The sequence below is a fragment of the Podarcis tiliguerta genome (assembly GCF_965153285.1).
Source record: "Podarcis tiliguerta genome assembly, chromosome: 3".
Taxonomy (NCBI): domain Eukaryota; kingdom Metazoa; phylum Chordata; class Lepidosauria; order Squamata; family Lacertidae; genus Podarcis; species Podarcis tiliguerta.
The window spans coordinates 54,715,662-54,735,558 of NC_139536.1; the positions used below are offsets into that span (position 1 = coordinate 54,715,662).

General features: G+C 41.2%; 1 protein-coding gene across 2 annotated transcripts in view; it reads left to right on the forward strand.

Moving 5' to 3' along the window:
- Nucleotides 1-19,897, forward strand: part of SYNE1 (spectrin repeat containing nuclear envelope protein 1) — a 286,933-nt gene that overhangs the window by 247,725 nt on the left and 19,311 nt on the right. For both annotated transcript variants that reach the window (XM_083434682.1, XM_083434683.1), the window contains 10 exons: nucleotides 62-224; nucleotides 5,983-6,170; nucleotides 7,109-7,259; nucleotides 10,160-10,342; nucleotides 10,529-10,666; nucleotides 12,397-12,588; nucleotides 13,243-13,576; nucleotides 14,937-15,005; nucleotides 16,838-16,980; nucleotides 19,445-19,571. In XM_083434682.1, coding sequence (XP_083290808.1) covers nucleotides 62-224; nucleotides 5,983-6,170; nucleotides 7,109-7,259; nucleotides 10,160-10,342; nucleotides 10,529-10,666; nucleotides 12,397-12,588; nucleotides 13,243-13,576; nucleotides 14,937-15,005; nucleotides 16,838-16,980; nucleotides 19,445-19,571 — 1,688 coding nt within the window. The remainder of the gene's footprint in view (nucleotides 1-61; nucleotides 225-5,982; nucleotides 6,171-7,108; nucleotides 7,260-10,159; nucleotides 10,343-10,528; nucleotides 10,667-12,396; nucleotides 12,589-13,242; nucleotides 13,577-14,936; nucleotides 15,006-16,837; nucleotides 16,981-19,444; nucleotides 19,572-19,897) is intronic.

The window sequence follows — 19,897 nt, forward strand, 5'->3', positions numbered from 1 at the left end:
TGCTGTTTAACAATGCAGACTATTAAGTAACATACTCATGATCTTGCCTGTGATCTTGCAGGATGAAGAAGCTGAAGGAGACCCTGGTGGCAGTCCAGCAGTTGGATAAGAACATGAGCATCTTGAGATCTTGGCTTGCCCACATTGAGTCAGAATTGTCCAAGCCCATTGTCTATGAAACCTGTGATTCCGAGGAGATTCAAAGGAAACTAAATGAGCAGCAGGTAAAACAAAAATCTGAGGTAGAAGAACAAAAAAATCATGAAACACCCACACTCCCCATTGCACAAAGGTGAGAGTGATCCAAGTGTGGTACAGGCTTGGGCCTGCTGTATCCAGCTCAATATTGCAAGAGGGCAGTGAGAGGAAGATGCCCTTAAATTTCATGGCAGGTGATGCTTATAGCATTACTCTGATAGAGTCTTCTGCTGTCAACATGGAACTGCTCACTGACCCTACCAAATGAGGTAAGGCACTGTGATGTTATGTCCAGAATGTCAGCTTCTGCTGTAATTAGCTTTTCATTGTGTGGGAGTTTTGGAGTGGATTGTGAGGCACTGTTTACTGCCATAGACTTAGAGGAAGCCTTCTGTGTTTGTACACTGCAAGCATTATAAATGCCTGAGACTCTCCATATTTGGGGATGCCAAAAGATATGTTCATCATTGGCTGTTTTCAAACCTGTGCTTTAATTCCTTTGCATGCAGAGTTGCATGAGCTATACAGAAATAATGTTTAACTTTCAAGCTTGTGCATAATCTGCAGAGCCATGAACACAGAACAAGAAAAACGAAGAAAAAAAACACCTGAGCCATTGTTGAGCATTCATTGTATTGTTTTTTGGTTATATGAATCTGTAGCCCTAAAAATGCCCTTTAGAGATCTCAGCTCGCCATTTTCTTTCCATACATTTACTTAATCACAAGGTTTTCTTCTTGTTTTTAAAATAATTTTCAGCATACCCCATTCTAAGTGCTTGCTGCTGGTTGTTATAATATTTCACAGAAGAAACATTTCCGGTCTTCATATACCACCCAAAGAGAAGTTTTATTACAATCTGGCTCCCAATATTTATAAGAAAGTACCGTATTTTTCGCCCTATAGGATGCACTTTTCCCCCTCCAAAAATGAAGGGGAAATGTGTGTGCGTCCTATGGGGCGAATGCAGGCTTTCGCTGAAGCCTGGAGAGCGAGAGGGGTCGGTGCGCACCGATCCCTCTCGCTCTCCAGGCTTCAGGAAGCTATCCGCAAGCCGTGGGAGCCCGCGGGAGTTCCTCTGCGCAAGCCGCGCAAGTAGCTCTGCGCAAGCCGCGGGAGGGCTCCCCTGGCTTGCGCAGAGCTGCCTCTTATCCCGAAGCCCCGACGAGCTCAGCAGTCGCGCCGGGCCTTCAGGTAGCTCTGTGCAAGCCACGGGAGGGCTCCCACGGCTTGCGGAGTGCAGCCTGTTCTGGGGGCTGGGGTCGGGGGAAGCTCGGACTTCCCCCGCCCCAGCCTAGCGCCTTGGGGGGTGATTTTTTTTCTTTATTTCCCCCCAAAAAACCAAGGTGCGTCTTATGGGCCGGTGCGCCCTACAGGGCGAAAAATACGGTAGTTTTATAGTATCAGACAGCCACAAAGAATGGTTGTATTTTGCAGTGTGTATATATGACACATTTGTTGTTTAGTTGTATCCAACTCTTCGTGATCCCATGGACCAGAGCATGCCAGGCACTCCTGTTTTCCACTGCCTCCCGCAGTTTGGTTGAACTCATGCTGGTAGCTTCGAGAACACTGTCCAACCATCTCGTCCTCTGTCGTTCCCTTCTCCTTGTTCTCCCAACATCAGGGTCTTTTCCAGGGAGTCTTCTCTTCCCATGAGGTGACCAAAGTATTGGACCCTCAGCTTCAGGATCGGTCCTTCCAGTGAGCACTCAGGGCTGATTTCCTTAAGAATGGATAGGTTTGATCTTCTTTGATCTTGTGTTAATGCATTCAGGGGATCTGCAGTTGTTACGCTTGATACTTAAAAGGAAACCCCCACCCCCAATCCTGGAAGAGGAATCATACCTTTTATCCTGTTTTTCCCCACATCACACTGCTAACATACATAGACAACTAATGTTAGCAGTCCTTTCTGCAAGTAAGCAAGATGCAGTCACCATAGGCACCGAGTGTGGCTAAGGGCACCCACAGTTTTTTTACTGGGGGGGGTGCACCCGATATCAGCATGCCCAGTGGTGGAGCATATGCTCCTGCTGAGCACACCCCCAAAGGGAGCCCACTGCGCCCAGACCGGCCGGGTGCACTGCCCAGCTGAGGAGAGGACAGGCAATGCTGCTGTGACATTCCTTCCTCTCTCTGCCTCCCAGGGCAGACCTGACCCAGGAGCGGAGCAGAGCAGAGGCTGGGATGAGGGAGTTGGCATGAGCAGCCCAGTGCAGGAGAGGGGCAGCAACGCTGCTGCCTCTCTTCAGACTTGACCGCAGAGTGGAGCTCTGGCTATGCGCCAGAGCCGGGTTCCACTGAGGGAGTCTGGGGGGATACCTAGTTGCACCCCCTCTCAAAAATGTGCCCTGGCCACAGTTGGTGTGCTGAAATCAGACGTGTGCACCGCAGGCATGCTGACGTCAGATGCAAACACGCAAGTGTCCCCGGGCACCCACTATCTTGGGGCCAAGCCAGCGGGGCTGGCAGTAACACTGTACTCTTGTAAAGATTCATCAGGATAGCAAGAGAATGGGTTAGTCTCTTAGAGGCACAGCTCTTCAATCGCTCAGAACTTAAAAACCTGAACTGTGTCTAAAAAGATGCGTGAAGGCAATGCAAATTGGTGGAGTGTTGCTTCATTTTGCAAATGGGACAAGCGGTTGTAAATTTTGCTACTGGAGATTGATCCAGGAAAGTTGTGCACTGTGATGCTTCCAAATAAACAGCTCGGGAATCCTATTTTTCTGCATTATTATCCTCCAATTTCAGTGTAACAAAGGTGTGAATGGCTATCAGAAAAAAAATCCACATAGGAGTCAAAGAATCATAGCTCTCTCACTACAACTGAAAAGCTACTTTTGGCAAGACCCAGCTGTAGCTTTTACAATGTCTAAAGTGAAAAGGCTGAGCACAAATTTACTCATTACCTTTACACTGCAATGGATGGATTAGTCTATCTTGGGTCCACATCAGTTTTGCATATGACCATTCATAAGTCTGTGTTTCTACATTAATCTGCAGCTTTAAGAAAGTGTCCAAACAAAAATGTGCATTTAGATTAGATAGACAGATATAGCTATATTACAAAATTTCTAAATGTATTTTGTCCTAAAGTTAAATGCAGTGTTTTGGGTATTTCTTTAATGAAAGAACTGCAAAATTCAGAGGAATGCAAAATTTGATTCACACATTAGTCCAGGGAATGTTGCATTTTGCATGGTTAACCCCCCCTCCAAAAAAAAGCCAGCATGGGCTGGCGGGGAGAGAGCAGATCGTTCCATATGGCAAGCGGAAATGCTTGGGCTGATAGAATGATCGCCTTGGCATGATATTGAATTCCACCCCTGGTGTCTTCCTGATAGAGCTCACTATATTGGAACTTTTCCAGTCAGTGTGCTTCTCCAAAGCATGTGTCTTCAGGAAACATGCCACAGGGCTAAGATTAATAGTGAAATCTTACCTAGAAAGTTAAATGGGCCTCACTTTCAGGTAAGTGTACATAGGATTGCAACCTCAGGGTTTAAAGACCATAGACTGCCTACAATGAAATGTATGATGTAGATTTTGACTGGGGCATACAGGTACATATGGGCACAAAATTACATTACCTGGTTAATATCTAGTCACCTATGAAAAACATTTGCTTATGCAGATGTTTTTCATTTGGAAAAGATCACAAGAATACTGTATGTGCACATGCACACAAAAATAAGAAAAAAAGCTTTAAATACAGAAAATATAATACTTTGTAATACTATGAACTAAGTTTCACTGAACTTGGTGAGACTTATTTCTGAGAAGGCCCCAGAAAAAGGATTAAACCATTAATATATTTTCTGTGGGGGTCATTCTTTACCTCAGAGGAATATATCTTGCAAATCCTGCAAGCTAGTGACTCTGCAGCTTTGCCCAGACACTAGTACTAATATATTCAAAGTAAAACTAGGTACCATTTATTCACAATTATACTCTGGCATAGCAATGTATCTAAAATGGGTTGAATTTGTACCCCACAATCAAAGGGTACAGAGTTGAAACTAATGGACCTAACTTAGTCGTTAATTTCAGTGGCCTACTCTGAGCTTCTTTCTTTCTTTGATGATCACTCATGGCCAAATAAGATTGCCTTCCATGAAAACATGTTCATATTACTACTTAGAGCACTGCTCCTGGTGTTATATTTCCTGTTAGACACACACACACATGCAATATTCAAGGAATGGAAGAGAAGAAAAGGCATAGTTTGAAACATGGGAGGAAACTAAACGTTTTGGAGAAATGTAAACAAGGCAAAATGTTGTCAAGGAAGGAGTGTGAAATGTTACTGGAACTTCAAACCAAGTGACATCTTCTCACTGGAAACTTGTCCCATAGTTATAGCTATTCTTGCTTCACAAGAATAATTCCAGGATTTAGAAATTTTCAGTACTCTGAGAATTGGTGTTGTACTGTTCAGGTTTAGTCCAGAAGGGATACTGTAAACTATTGAATCACATGCTTAGGGTTAACTTCTTTTATGAGGATGATTCCATTGCCATATGACCCACCCATCCATCCATTTAGCAATTTCCTTTTGTACTGCAGAGATCACCATGTACTATATACCACACATTCATCTCACACTAACCTTTTTATCTATTGAATTGTTTCCAGCCAAAGCTGGCCCTTGAGGAACACATACCATCCTGTATTTTACATTAAAATAATATAGTCTACATTTATCCATATTCCTCCAAACAGGGATCATATGGGACCATGGAAGATGTATATATGGCACAACATAGGAGATACAACCCAGAAGGCACCAGTTTTACTCACCATTGTTCACATCAATAATACTTGTCTGGGGCAACTCCTGTTGAAGTTAACAGAAGATGCACACTTGCACTGTTTTGTGAATTGTTACTAGATAATTTTCTAGATCAATTAGGCTCTGACTTGATAAAGAAAAATCAATATTTGTTAATAAAAAATGTTCACTAGTGATTAAAATTAAACTACTTGCCTTTGTTGGCATATTAAATATTGTAAAACTTAGTTTAACATAACTCCCTTTAATTCCAGACTTTAAGGTTTGTATAAACTAAGCTAATTACTTACCACAATAAGTTCCCAGCTGGTTAATGATAGAGAAGTGACGATAAAGGCTAAACAAAGACAATTTTAGTTTTCAAATCAAGTCGTTGCAGGGAAGCACTTTGGGTGCTTTGAAGTGCCACTCAGTTGTCTGACACCTGAAAGAGAAGTTACTCAGAAATTCGATTCATTTGATTGTATAAGGATTGTTATTTCATAATTCAGCAGAGAGGTTTAAGAGGATTTTCAGGGTTCAAAGAACTGCTCCTAGATATACTCAATATTAAATTGAAAGAAATGAGTGCTTACTTTGTGTAATCCATAATATGTATATCAATGTTATCAGCATAACTTTTTCCTTCTTTTTAAAGCAAAAATATTTGTGCTAATATAGTTAGTACAAAAGGCTTTGCTTTACTTCTACTTTAGAAGAACACAGGTGGGTAGGTGTGATGACTGACTGCTTCCCTCTCCTCCCTAAATGTCACTATTTCAGTGGACCTTACTTTTCAGTACATGCACTTAGAATCTGAGTCAAAAACTGTTGGACAAGTTGATAACCACTCATCATAGAATGGCTTTTTTGTAATCAATTGCCAAATAGGCTGCTTTCATCCATTTCTGTTCCAAGTTTGCCTTGCTTGCTTCTGCTGCATATTTTTTTAAAGCTTGCCTCTTGTTTCGTCTAAGATGTTTACAAGTTCATCTGTTGACCTATAGGAGCTGCAAAGGGACATAGAGAAACATAGCACTGGAGTTGCATCTGTCCTCAACCTTTGTGAAGTTCTGCTACATGACTGTGACGCTTGTGCCACTGAGACAGAATGTGACTCCATCCAGCAGGCCACACGGAACCTGGACCGAAGGTGGCGGAACATCTGTGCTATGTCAATGGAAAGGAGACTCAAGTAAGCGCTCGACCCAGAGAGTCCTCAGATGATCCTCAGTATTTCTTAGAAGGGATGAAACCTTGTCAGTTTGTATTCAACAGAGTACCCACTGCTGGATCTTGGCCCAAATCTTTGGGCTGGATCTCAACAGATGGGCCCATAGAGTTGTGTGCATATAGTTCAAGCAATCTGATTGTGCATATATAGTTCAAGGAGCCTGTCACTGCTGCACATCCTAAAAACAGGCAGTGTAGACAATGCTGAGCTAGATGGGTGATTGATCTCAATATAAGGTAGTTTCCAATATCACAGTGAATGTTTTGGGGTGTTGGTTCTTGTTTTTTAAACCCATTGATAAGTTTATCTCAATGACCATTTTATTTCCATTGATGATTTACAATTTAATGCTGTGAGTCCCTGTATGATTAGTAATTTGCTATACCTCATGATGGACATACCAATTCATGTGCTAGTGAAAGGAAGCCTCCAGGATATTTTGTCCCTTAAATTCAACACTGGGCAACTACAGAGAATTTAATGCACAGAGAAAGTTTCTTTTTGTGCTCAGAAATCATCAGAGAGCAGCTGTACTTTGTAAAAGCAAGATTGCATTTCTGGACCTATTCTGCTCAGCACTTGGTTTACTGTACCCTTATTATAAACATCTTACAATTTTTATATGAATTCCAAATGAGAATTTGCCATGTATAAAGAGAAAAATCAACAGCCCACAGCTGTCTTGCTCCAGCTCAGCCAACGATTTTCATTGCTTGTTAATCAAACTTACTGTCAAGCTTTGGTTAAGAACCAGTTATTGTTCAGTACAACTGTTGTTTGCTTGGGCATGCTTAAGTTTGCAGTATGATTTCCCTGTTGCAGCTGGTGAAGTAAATGAGAAGTTGAAAAATCATTAAAGTGAATCACAGCCTATCCTCATTTTTCATTTTCTGCTTCAGGATTGAAGAGACATGGAGACTGTGGCAAAAGTTCCTGGATGATTATTCTCGCTTTGAAGATTGGCTAAAAATTTCTGAAAGAACAGCTGCTTTCCCTAGTTCTTCTGGCGTACTGTACACGGTTGCTAAGGAAGAACTAAAGAAATTTGAGGTGACTTGTTACACTTGAAATATATTACCTTTTGATCCTATTACAGCAATGAGCGTATTCTTGCCCTGTCAGAGAACATGTTTCTTGATAGGGAAGTTCTTTATTAATATAGAATGATTAATACTTTTGCACCCATCTCATGAGAAATAATTGGCTAGAGACAAAGAAAGCTCACTCTTTCCATAATGCTATAGGCCTCAGTTTCTTCTGCCCACCCACCCCTTCTCTTGTAGCACGGCTACAAGAAGGCAATAGGATGTTTTCCCTTCTGTTTTTAACTCACTGTAGTTAATACTGGTTAAGACTGGCTTGTTTTCCTAAACTGTATTTCAACACCAATCACAGTCGATGATTCCAGCCTAACAAGTATCCATGGTCAGTTGAAAATTGGAAGCAAAACCTTCTAGTCTCATCCTTGAGAAAAGTGGCAAGAGGAGTGGGCACAAGGCTCATGCATGAATGCTAAATAGTGAGTTAGCAATATGTGTGAATACAGCCATTGTTTCCAAATCTCCAAATCATCCTTTGAAGGAACGGGAATTTGTCTTTACTTCAGGCCCTCAAGAGTCTTTAGTTACTGCTTAATTCCGGCAAACCATAGGTAATCTTTAACATTCATACCAGTATTGGAAAACAGCTTCAAAATATAGGTTCTAATTCTGGTTTGGCGAGCATATGCAAACCATAGTTTGCCAATTTCAATGCAAGCAAGCTTTGCCTGAACCAGGAAGCTGCTAACTGGCTCTAATTGGCTAATTGGCATGATTTAGGGGACTGAAAATATTTCATGTGAACACTTTGAGTTTTCTGATTGTACAATGTAGAGAACTGTTCAATACATTCCTTACCATCCAATTTTACGCATGTTTTTAAATTTTAAAAACAGTAATTTCCACCATCCTTTCTTTTCTCCTTAATTTCATTTGCAAACTATTGCTATGCTCTTCCAAGTAGGACTTCACCATGCGAACACTCATATGCATTATTAGGTTTGCAGGATGAGTAATCAATTTCTCTGAAGAAAAACGTTCTTCAAACTTTTCTTCTTACTCATTTCCTCTGCCCCTAACTCACTGAAGATTCATATATTTAATGATTTCCGCTGAAACTCAACCAAGTATATTTTATTAGCCTTTCTTATTAAAACTGGCTTGATTTCGTCTTGAAGCTAGTGTCCTGTAATTTTTGTCTCATCTCCTTTTATTCCGACTGTTTCAAATCACTTTTCCCTTCCTACATGCTGAATTGTATAATTACTGTAGAAAAAAAATTAACTGTTCACTGAAAAGCTCCAAAAATAATTCGAGCTGGCTCTGGAACTTTTCTTTCATTCACTATTTCTATATTCTGTCACAGAATAAGGATTTGAGGTGACAAAAGGCAAAAGAGGGTGAAATTCCTGTAACAATTGTGTAGAAGAGGAACACCATCACTTTCTGAAATGCCACCTTCTATATACAGTTTCTTAAAGGCACAGGAGCCTCTCCTTGTTTGTGAATCGTCACACCACAAGGTTTTTAAAAACCATACATTGGTCTTTTCTGTAGAGTTTGTATGTACCAAGAACCTAAATGGTTATCAAGATTGGTCTTGAGTTTCTCTGATTATGTCCTTAATGGTGCTTTTGGTTGATTATCAGGATGAGGATTCTAAAATTCTAGCTTAGCTGATGTGACGGTTCTCACTCATGCCATTGCCATTAAGCAGCGACTGGGGATTCAGGCTTAAACACACTCACCTAGGAACAAGTCTAAATGACTGAATTCATTTGTGTGACTGTGTGACTTAATTCTGAGAAGATATTTGTTGAACTTCACTGTAAACGAGGTTGCTAAAGTCAGTTTAGAAACATGTTCTTGTTAATACAGCACTGAGAGCTTGAAAGCACGTGCAGCTGTCCATCCTTTGAACAAAAGTTACTAACAGATTACATGGCAACTGTGATTCACTAGACATAAGGACTGCCTGTTATAAAATGCATTTGTGATACATTTAGAGACAGGTGCATTTTGTTTCTGTAAGAGAGATACTTTGCTGATCTTAACACATGTTTTGTTCCTCTGATTACCATTTCCATTGCATTTGAAAACTCTCTTCTCTTCTTTTCTTTTCTGTTCGTTCTTTCTTACCTATCCACGTTTTTACATTCCACGTATTGACATTTAACCTGAGTTGTTAATTTATGGGAAGAATCCTGTGGGGATTTTTGCTGCTTCAAAACTTTTAATAACTCAAGGAAAAACACCAAGCTACAGGACATTGGAAAAATTATGACTAGGATCTTTAGCCAGTTTGTTGTAATGGAAAACTCCCAATGTTGATTTAGCACACCCAAACACACGCACGCACACGCACGCACACGCACGCACACGCACACACACACACACACACACCATCTACTTCGTTTTCCAAGAGGATATTTTGTAGGATCACAAATGATTACTTCTCAGCATCCTATCTCAGTCCTTGAATTCCCATAATGAAAAAGGTTTTGATCATATGAGACTCAACAGATGGAGAGGCTGATGTTGGACTTAGTCCTACTTGCAGGCTTCCCATAGGCATCTTATTGGCCACTGTGAAAACAGGATGAGGCACTAGATGTGCTTTTGGTCTCATCCAGTGACATCCCAGTATCACATGTGTTGTGTAGCTCCGGATTCACTTAAGGGAAAACTGAATTGATTTATTCTTAGTAGAATATTGTAGCACCAATCAAAAGTCACTTCTTAAATTACCCCTTCATACATGCATGTAATATCCTTGATAGTAATTTCCATCTACAAAGATCTCTTCTCTTCTGTGGTCCTGTTGCCAAAGTCAAGGACAAGGAAAATACAAACCATGATTTACAGAGGCTAGTGCTCTAATAAGCTCTTTTGTTGCTGCTATTCTTGTAGGCTTTTCAGCGACAAGTTCATGAAAGCCTGACTCAGCTGGAACTGATTAACAAGCAGTACCGCCGCTTGGCCCGAGAGAACCGCACTGACTCTGCTTGCAGCCTCAAGCAGATGGTCCATGAAGGAAACCAGAGATGGGACAATTTACAAAAGCGAGTGACCTCCATCCTCCGCAGGCTTAAAGTATTTCTCCATTCGTAGTTCATTCCTTATGGTGGTATATTTTTGGATCAGGGGAAGGGGGGGAGTTGCTGTTGAGAACATTGCAGTTTTATTAATTGATGTGGTAGTTGTGGTGGTTCTGTTTAAGTTATGTTTGATAAAGTTGAAGGCTATAAGCATTTAAATTAGGTTTATTTCCTTTTTTAGCATTTCATTGGTCAGCGTGAGGAGTTTGAGACGGCACGCGACAGCATTCTAGTATGGCTTACAGAGATGGATCTACAGTTAACCAACATTGAACATTTCTCAGAGTGTGATGTTCAGGCCAAGATAAAGCAGCTCAAGGTATAGAAATGCAACCTATAGGCACACAGTAACCAAACAAAACAAAAAACCCAATAAGCACTTTACACATTATTTAAAAGGTTTATTCGGAGCAAGTTTCATAAACATGAAAATGGAAAGGAAAGCGCTAAGTGGGATTCTCAGCCCACACCAATTAAATCAGTTCTGGCAAGCAAAAGCAAACAGATGACATCTGAAAGTTTAATTGTTTGTTCGCGAGTTGCTTTTATTTACCCATATTTAGAGAAGAGATGGAGAAATGCCCAGCACAAGTCACTGGGTTGTATCTAAAGTAGCACCAAGTAAGGCTTCCATCAGTGCAAGGATTTCCACTTGCCCCAGAGCACTACTTCCCTAAATCTGTACTGGATTTACCCTCAATCCTCCACAGCAGATATGGGGAGGGGACAAGGTGCACACAAGGGAATAGAGAGGAGAAGGTCCCTTTGCACAAGTGAACATTTTTGAGCTGATGGGACATTTCGGTTGGATAGCACCCAAGCTTTGTCCTAACTAAAGATTCTCAGATGGAAGCTGTCTTATACTGAATCAGGCCATTGGTCCATCTAGTGCAGTATTATCCACACTGACTGGCAACAGTTCTGAAGGCTTTCAGACAGTGAATATTTCCATCCCTACACAGAGATTCTGGGGATTGAACCTGGACCTTTTGTAAAGTATGTGTTCTGCCACTGAGTCACAGCCCTTCCCTTCCACGTCACAGTGGGAAACAGTAGATGGAGCAACGAGTAAGGGTCCATCGTCATTGCTTCTCTTGGTGGCAGTTGTGGTTCCCCATACTCAGGAGTTCTTGATTCAGGTCTTCTGCCAAATGTCTAGGTTCCTATGATACTAGTGGCATGTTTTGTTTTGAAGTCAAGTTGACTTTTCACCTGTGTGCCTATTTTGCATTAGCTCTGCAGTGTAAAACAACTAAGGATACTTTTGTTCCAGGAATCAGGTCTGTGTGGTGAAAGAACTGAATATAGACTCCCGACAGTAGATAGGATCACATCAGTCTTCTGTCTTGCCCACAAATTATATCATTTGGGCTATTGCTGAAGGCACCATGACTGAACAACTGTGTTGTAGATGGTGCCTCAAAAAAACACATATATTTTGTTTATACTGATAACTGTTTAAATATTTTAAAACCTTGGTATGCACCTGAGTCTGAAAGAACTTAAATAAAGTGAAATTGTCACCAACTAACATAACAGATTAGGAATGCAGGATCTTTATGTGTTATTTCCAGGGGGTGTATAATAACAATATAAAATAGACTACAATATACATTATCTTTGTTGATTGGCTTCTTAAGCGGTTTGACAATGCAAGTGTATGGCTTGAGAATCTTTGTGTTCTTCCTTCTATTTTGTTTACCTATGGGATAATCAACTGCCTGGTCAGCTGTGTGCTTGTTGTATACCAGGCTTCAGCAACCTGGTGCTCCCCAGATGTTTGGAATTATCACTTCCATTATCCCTAGCCAGTGCCGAGAGATCTGGAGAGCACTAGGTTACAGAAGACTGATCTAGATACTCTCCATAATATAAATGTTTTATAGATACAACATTTTCAGTAAATGAACTAGTTTAATGGTTATCTGAACTGTCTTGAAATATCTGTACTTAAATAACAGGTGGTATAATGATCTTTTAATTAATATGTTTACTGGAAACATTTCACACACACCCCCCTTAAAATTTCATTATAACTATGCTATGCAGGCCTTTCAGCAGGAGATATCATTGAACAACAACAAAATTGAACAGATCATTGCCCAGGGTGAGCAGCTGATAGAAAAAAGTGAGCCTCTGGATGCAGCTGTCATTGAAGAAGAGCTTGATGAGCTTCGGCGATACTGCCAGGAGGTCTTTGGCCGAGTTGAACGGTATCATAAAAAACTAATCCGCCTCCCGGTAAGTTTTTCCCCCCACCATAAGCAATTGTTGAAAGCCTTACATAGGTAGGACATTCAGTATGGCAAATTTAAAGCTTTGTGAATGCATAAGCATGAAATTTGCAAGATCAGAACTACACAATCCATAATGGACTGCACAGTGGATCCCACTGGACCATTATTTTGTTTCTATGCAGAAAGGTACACTTCTAAATCTAGAGAGGCATCATTATTCATTTAAGTTTCCAGGCTGAAAATGCAAAAGAAAAGTACATAAGAAATATCTGGAAATCAGACTGCTGTTTTCAGAAGATGAAAGAAAAGGACCTAGTACTGGTCCAAATGCATGACTATTTTGGCTCATTTCCGAGATACTGCAGTAAATTTCCTGACTGGAAGGAGATGTTATCTAACAGAGACAATTACCTGATAGGCAGCCATAGAGATGAGCACTAAACATATAAGACATGCTTATTTTTAGCTTTTTTTATTAGTGTTATATGGGAGTTTTAAAAACAACAACACACCCATAAAACCAGAAAAGAAAGAAGCATAATGAGAATGTTGTGAGTTTGAATGTTACACAATGACACTTTTATCTTATTGACCTAGCTAGAGCTAGCACTGATCCATTGAGAAGACTATTAATTGACTCTTTAATGTCTCCTTCTAGCTCACAGATGATGAGCATGACCTCTCTGATCGCGAAGTGGATCTGGATGAATCGGGAGATCTTTCTGACATACACTGGCATGACAAATCTGCAGACAGTGTCCTCTCCCCACACCCTTCCTCCAACCTCTCGCTGTCTCTTCCCCAGCCTCTCCGAAGTGAAAGGTCAGGACGGGACACTCCTGCTAGTGTAGATTCCATCCCCTTGGAATGGGATCATGACTATGACCTGAGCCGGGACCTGGAGACGGCCGTTTCGAGAGCGCTGCATTCTGAAGAAGTGGAGGGGCAAGAAGACAAAGAGTTTTATCTCAGAGGAGCAGCAAGCCTAGCAGGTATAATCACTCACCCATCTCTAATCCCTTTATACAGCTCTGCAGGGACATTTCTAAGTCAGCTGACCTTTATTGGCCTAGTTCTTGGCGTAAAGTTGCCGGTTACATGAACAGCTCTGACATATGGTTGCTTTTTAGGAAATTTTCATAGACTGTCAGAGAAGGAACTGGAAGAGATTTTTTCAGACAGAATAGATTAGCTGGCGCTACCCTATTAGTCATAGCAGTCACAGAAGGCAAATTTTCTTGGGAAACTTTGAGTTTAGTTAATAGCTGGGCTTGAAGTCCTTGTGGTTCAGGGCCTAGTCTCATGAACTTTGATGAATTTTGTTTTTAATTAGCCCCCATGTGTTGAACTAGTAAAGGGAATGCTTCTGCAATGCCAGCTGCTGTATTCCAAGCCACGACAATGATGTGTGAAAAACCACCCCACACTGCCTTGCCTAGCACACAGCTAAAAGTCTGTGGTGTCAAACGCATGGGTGCCATGTTCAAAAAGGATCAGGCACACCCCTTGTTTAGGTAAGACAGGAGTTGACATCAGTGGGAATTTAGCAGTGCCGTTTTGACTCTTAAGACCATGGGTGTGTGACCATGCTGGTCCTAGAAAATAACAATCATGCAGAATATTTTAATAAGACAGTTTCTGTGGGACAGTGCAGCAGAGGTAAAAGGCTGGCGTCAGCTTGATCCTGTGAGTGTTTCCATAGTACTGTGGAATTTAATGAGACTCCCAAAACTGAGCATAACATGCACATCTGCCACAAACCTAAGCCTGATTTATATTTTTGTGTCCTGGTCCAATTCATAGTTACAAAACACTGGTTTCCATGTCAAACAGGAATCATGTGTATTCGGTTATGCTTGTTTCTTTGAAATACATATGCCTAACAATACAAAAACTAAGATTTAGCTGGGAATTACAAGGACATCCCTGCAAGGACAGACTAAAAGCCTAGCTTACCCAGCAAGCACACTGTTCCCAGATGTTGTTCACCAGTAGGTCCCAGGGTTAAAATAAATAAATAAAAACAGATTAAAGTCACAGAATACGCTTCTGTTCATGAGGCTTCCTTATCAGAAGTACAACAAGATGAGGGTTGCATGTTTGGTCCTACTGAAATACACAGTTCTGGTCTCTCATCATGTAATTGCACATTTGGGTTTCTCCTTGTTGCCTTCTTTCACTTGGATCCTTGAACTATTTTTGGAGAATACGCAAAGATTAATTTCAGTTAATGTCTCAAAGGCAGTAGAACTGGTGATTCACTCTCCTTTTGGGAGATTCAGTGCCTGACGCAAAGGATACTGAAATATTTGTTGATAAGCAGTCATTTTGGGTTGTGTTTTATTTTTCCAGATGTAGTGATCCCTGGGAGCCCTGAGGCCTATATAAAACTTACTGAAAATGCTCTTAGAAATGTCTATGGTAGGCAACAGAAATCATAAAGATTGCCAGACCTAAACCACCAATAACACTGCCTTCTTTCTTGGCATATCTGCTTTCTTAGTCACTACTTATCCCAGCCACTCTTCTTCACACATCAGGGCCAGCATGTTGATAGAAAATAAGGATATTTGCTTATATATTTAGTATTCTGCTTAAAATAATGGTATTAATATTCCTGTTGCATAGCCTATAAATTGAGGGGGAAATAGGTCATCTATGTAACTTCCTGGGGAGAGGTAGGAGATAGAAATCATAGAATTACAGGGTTTTTAAGAGAGTAAAAGGATATTTAGGATAACACACTGCTCAAAAGCCAGAGCCTCTGTCTTACATCTTCCTTAAACAAATCTGAAGTACATTTTCACTAACATTCCACACACACACCCCAGAATGAATCAGCTTGGGAGGGTTGGGAGAAGAGGATGTGAAAATAGGATAACATCTCCCTTTCTGATTCTATATTCTCTAACCCTCTTGCACAGTTTGAAATATCACAATATTAATAAGATACAGGCTATTGCCCAATATTTCTGAAGAGGAAATAAGGCACCCTGAAATGGCTTTAATGGAGGGGTTTGGCTTTAATGGAGGGGTCTTTAAGTCATTTTCCATAGCAAAAGATTTGTCCTATGGTCACTTCACTGCTTTACAGTTTAATTTACTGTTCAAGACCATGTGCTTCCAGATTTCCATGAGTTTTAGCATAATGCCTTTTTGCCATACCAGAAAAGTAGCAGTAATGCTCAGAGCATTACAAATATTTTCAAGTTTTCAGGAAAATCTAGGAAAACTTTATTTATTTGTACAACGCTATACACATCTACTCAAAAGTTAGCCCTTTTGAATTCAGAGGGACTTAGGTAAAGGTAAAGGGACCCCTGACCGTTAGGTCCTGTTGCGGACGACTCTGGGGTTGTGGCGCTCATCTCGCTTTATTGGCCGAGGGAGCCAGCGTACAGCTTCCGGGTCATGTGGCCAGCATGACTAAGCCACTTCTGGCAAAACCAGAGAAGCGCACAGAAACGTGGTACCTATTTATCTACTTGTACTTTGATGAACTGCTAGTTTGGCAGGAGCAGGGACCGAGCAACGGGAGCTCACCCCGTCGCGGGGATTCGAACCACCGACCTTCTGATCGGCAAGTCCTAGGCTCTGTGGTTTAACCCACAGCGCCACCCGCATCAGAGGGACATATTTTCAAGTAAATGTGTATGTGCATGCTGAGACTATAAAATTCCCCAGCATTTATACAGGGTGTATGGGGAGTGCAGCAGTTTCTAGGCTCTTACCAGTTGCCTGCTTAGCACAAATACAGTGGTACCTCTGGTTATGGATTTAATTCATTTCGGGGTCCCATGCGCACCCCAAAAAACCCACGCGGCATGATGGAGCGCTTCTGCATACACATGTGGCACACAGAGCCCTTCTGTGCATGTGCGAGCGGTGCGGCCATAACCCAAAGATTCTGTAACCTGGAGGTTACGCAACACGAAGTACCACTGTACTGCAAAATGAGGATACAATGAAACGAGTGCAGAGTGCTTGGTCTTCTAGAATTGTTTTGGGGAATTGAATTTTCCTGATAGGTCCTGCTTAAAAACTCTTCATTTCTCAGCACACACATTAACCAACATAGTTGCAGATATGTTTGTACAATAGTTACAAATCTAATTGTCACCTGCATGCTATTGTAATTAACTCTTTGTCATGCTTTCAAACCTAGTAGCACCACCTTCAGTATTTTCTCCTACTCAATGAGACATTTCAGTTTGTCGGTTTGGTAACATCTATCTGTCTTATATTTTCTACAGGAGAACCATGTTCCTTAGAAACACACATCCGACAGCTTGACAAGGCCTTAGACACCAGCCGTTTCCAAATCCAGCAAACGGAGAACATAATCCGCAGTAAAACACCAACAGGGCCGGAACTAGATTCTAGCTACAAAGGCTATGTAAGTACTGTGAGCTTAGCCCCCCTCGTGGCTGGACATAAAATTGCTATTCGTTGCTATTTGTATTGTTGCTATTCATAGTGTGTTTGTCTTACCTGAGCCAGTTGTTGAGAGGGTTGGGGGGCGGGGTAAAGTTAGCATTAGATATAGAGTTCCTTCCATCAAATGCAAAATTTATTATTCCTTTTAGTTGTTGCACATTAGAGAGAGTTTGGATTTGATATCCCGCTTTATCACTACCCAAAGGAGTCTCAAAGCGGCTAACATTCTCCTTTCCCTTCCTCCCCCACAACAAACACTCTGTGAGGTGAGTGGGGCTGAGAGACTTCAGAGAAGTGTGACGAGCCCAAGGTCACTCAGCAGCTGCATGTGGAGGAGCGGAGACACGAACCCGGTTCCCCAGATTACGAGACTACCGCTCTTAACCACTACACCGCACACTACACTACACTACACTACACTTAACAGCAGCCACTGTGCATGCAAGTCAATGGAGCATGAGGTTTTACCCAGCAATTAAGTGGTTGATTTGGACTGAGTAAATTTAAGTAATCCCACCTCTGGATTGCAATATTAGCAATGTGCTACACCACAGGAAAACCACTCTGCCAGCCTATCACTTCTACTTGCAATAGATATTAAAATGAATTGTACTGTGGGATTTTTGTCAGCCCAATCTTAATTGGGTGGGTGGGGGAGGCGGAGAAAGCAATAGAAAACACTGCAGAATTGTTGTAAGCTACTCTCAGCTTCAGCCCAGCTTGCAATATGGATTTAATACCTCTGGACAACACAGTAAATCACTAGAGTCTGGCTCACAGCGTGAGAGATACACTTCTGGGCTGTTATAAGTCACTCTTTTCCAGGAATAGCTACTTTAAGCTAACAACTTAGGGACAGTGAACTGCTTTGTTTTGGAATTTTCCTTATCGGGGTTGTTTCTTAAATGTCTCACACTGAATGAAAACTGAGAACTAGTAGGAATTCTTTCCTGCCTTTAGAGTTTGAACTCACTCGCACCTGGTTTAGGTGCATTAAATGTTTTCGGTTCTACACTGATATCATTGGGCAACTTTTTCTTCCCTCCATAGAGACACTGAAAAATAATTTCTTAGTGTAAACCAGGAAGTGATCTACCCAGACAATGGTGGTGTTGTTTCTTCCATATACATTTCCTCTTTCCTCCTGTTCAACCACTCTGTTCTATTTCTCCATCTCAGGGTTTCCCCCACACCCTCTCAGTCTCTCAGCATTCTGTGCTATGATGGGGCTGTTTGTGGAGTTCTCCTTCTGAAGTTTTTTTCCTTCTTTTTTTTGGGGGGGGGGGCGGTACATGTGTGCCACACATTTTAAGTGTTTTCTAAATTTATTATTATTCATACAGCACCTAAAGCTAAAGCCATACAAAGACAAGAAAGGCTTGAAAAATAATTAAAAACAGGATAATACTGGGGGGGGGGGGGGGAGGGAGAAGGGAAAGGAGCTGGGAGTGAAGAGATTCATCCTCAGATTTCTTGAACGCCAAAATGACAGGAGGAAGAGCATTCCAGCGGTCAGGAGCTGCAATGGAAAGCAGACACAGGCAGGGAATAATAGAACTGGTAACTTATGAAAAAAGCAATAACTTAATAAATCACACACACACCAACATTTTGAAGATTTGTGTGACATGGTGAACTGTGATCTGGACAGGTGGGCAAGGATACAGTGAGCCATGCAACTAGTTCTGCTTGTGCAGGGGACTCTTGGACAGCTGCCACCACCACCAGGTCACAAGAGAAAACCTCTTTTGAAACTGCTCTCTCAAAAGCAGTTTGTGATGCATAGAATCCTAGAATTGTGGTGTTGGAAGAGACCATGAGAGCCATCTAGTCCAACCCTTTGCAATGCTGTTAAGTGGAAAAATAAAATTGCACTGGATGTACATCTTAAGTGGGGTTTTGTCCAAGGGTTTTTAGATCCCAATCTGGTGAATTACTATAGATTTAGTGCTTGCCCAGCAACAACTCACATATCACTAAATAAAACATTAACAGTGATTCCTAAAGTGCCTGTTAAAAGCAAACTGTGATCTCAGTTTTAGCTCCTTCATCTTTATACTCTGCATTAGTTTCTTAGTTAAATATCTGAAATTTCAGCAATAGCAAAAACATTTCTGTTAACCCACAATCACTCTCTTTCTTGTGTTTAATTGCCATTAAAAACAAGGGGATACAAAATTTTCAAACCATTGAGACAGTGGAGTTCTATCTATCACATCATGGAATGACTTGTATTGAGAACTAGGATGCAAATTGTTTTGTAGTTAGAATCTTTAAATGTAATCACTTACCTGACTGTAAGCCCCATTGAACGCAGTGGGACTTACTTCTGAGTAAACATTCCTAGGATTTTGCTCTTAGTTCTGTTGTTTCTCCAGTATGGTCATGAATAATGAGAAGTGGTTTCTCTCTTTTTCGAACAGATGAAGCTTCTGGGGGAATGCAGTGGGAGCATAGATTCAGTAAGAAGACTTGAGCACAAACTGAAAGAGGAAGAGGAAAAGCTGTCTGGATTTATTAACCTGAACAGCACGGAGACACAAACAGCCGGTAAGTAATATTCAGAACTGAACTTGAAATGTGAGGAAAACAAGTGTTAATTACATGCATCACATCTGAGTGACAACTGTTTTTTGGATTCTTTATAATCTGATTTTGGAGCAGCACTGAGACTGCAGTGGCAGCTTTGGTTAATGGTCTTTACCAAGAGATTAGCAGGGGATTGCACAATCTTTTGGAATCTTTTGTTCACTGTTTGATCATGGGACACACATTATCATTGGTACATCAGCATGACAACAGTTTTCTGGGGCTCTTATCCAATTCTAAGTCCATTCTTGAGGTAGTATTTATGGAAGTTGGCTTAAGTTGTTCCA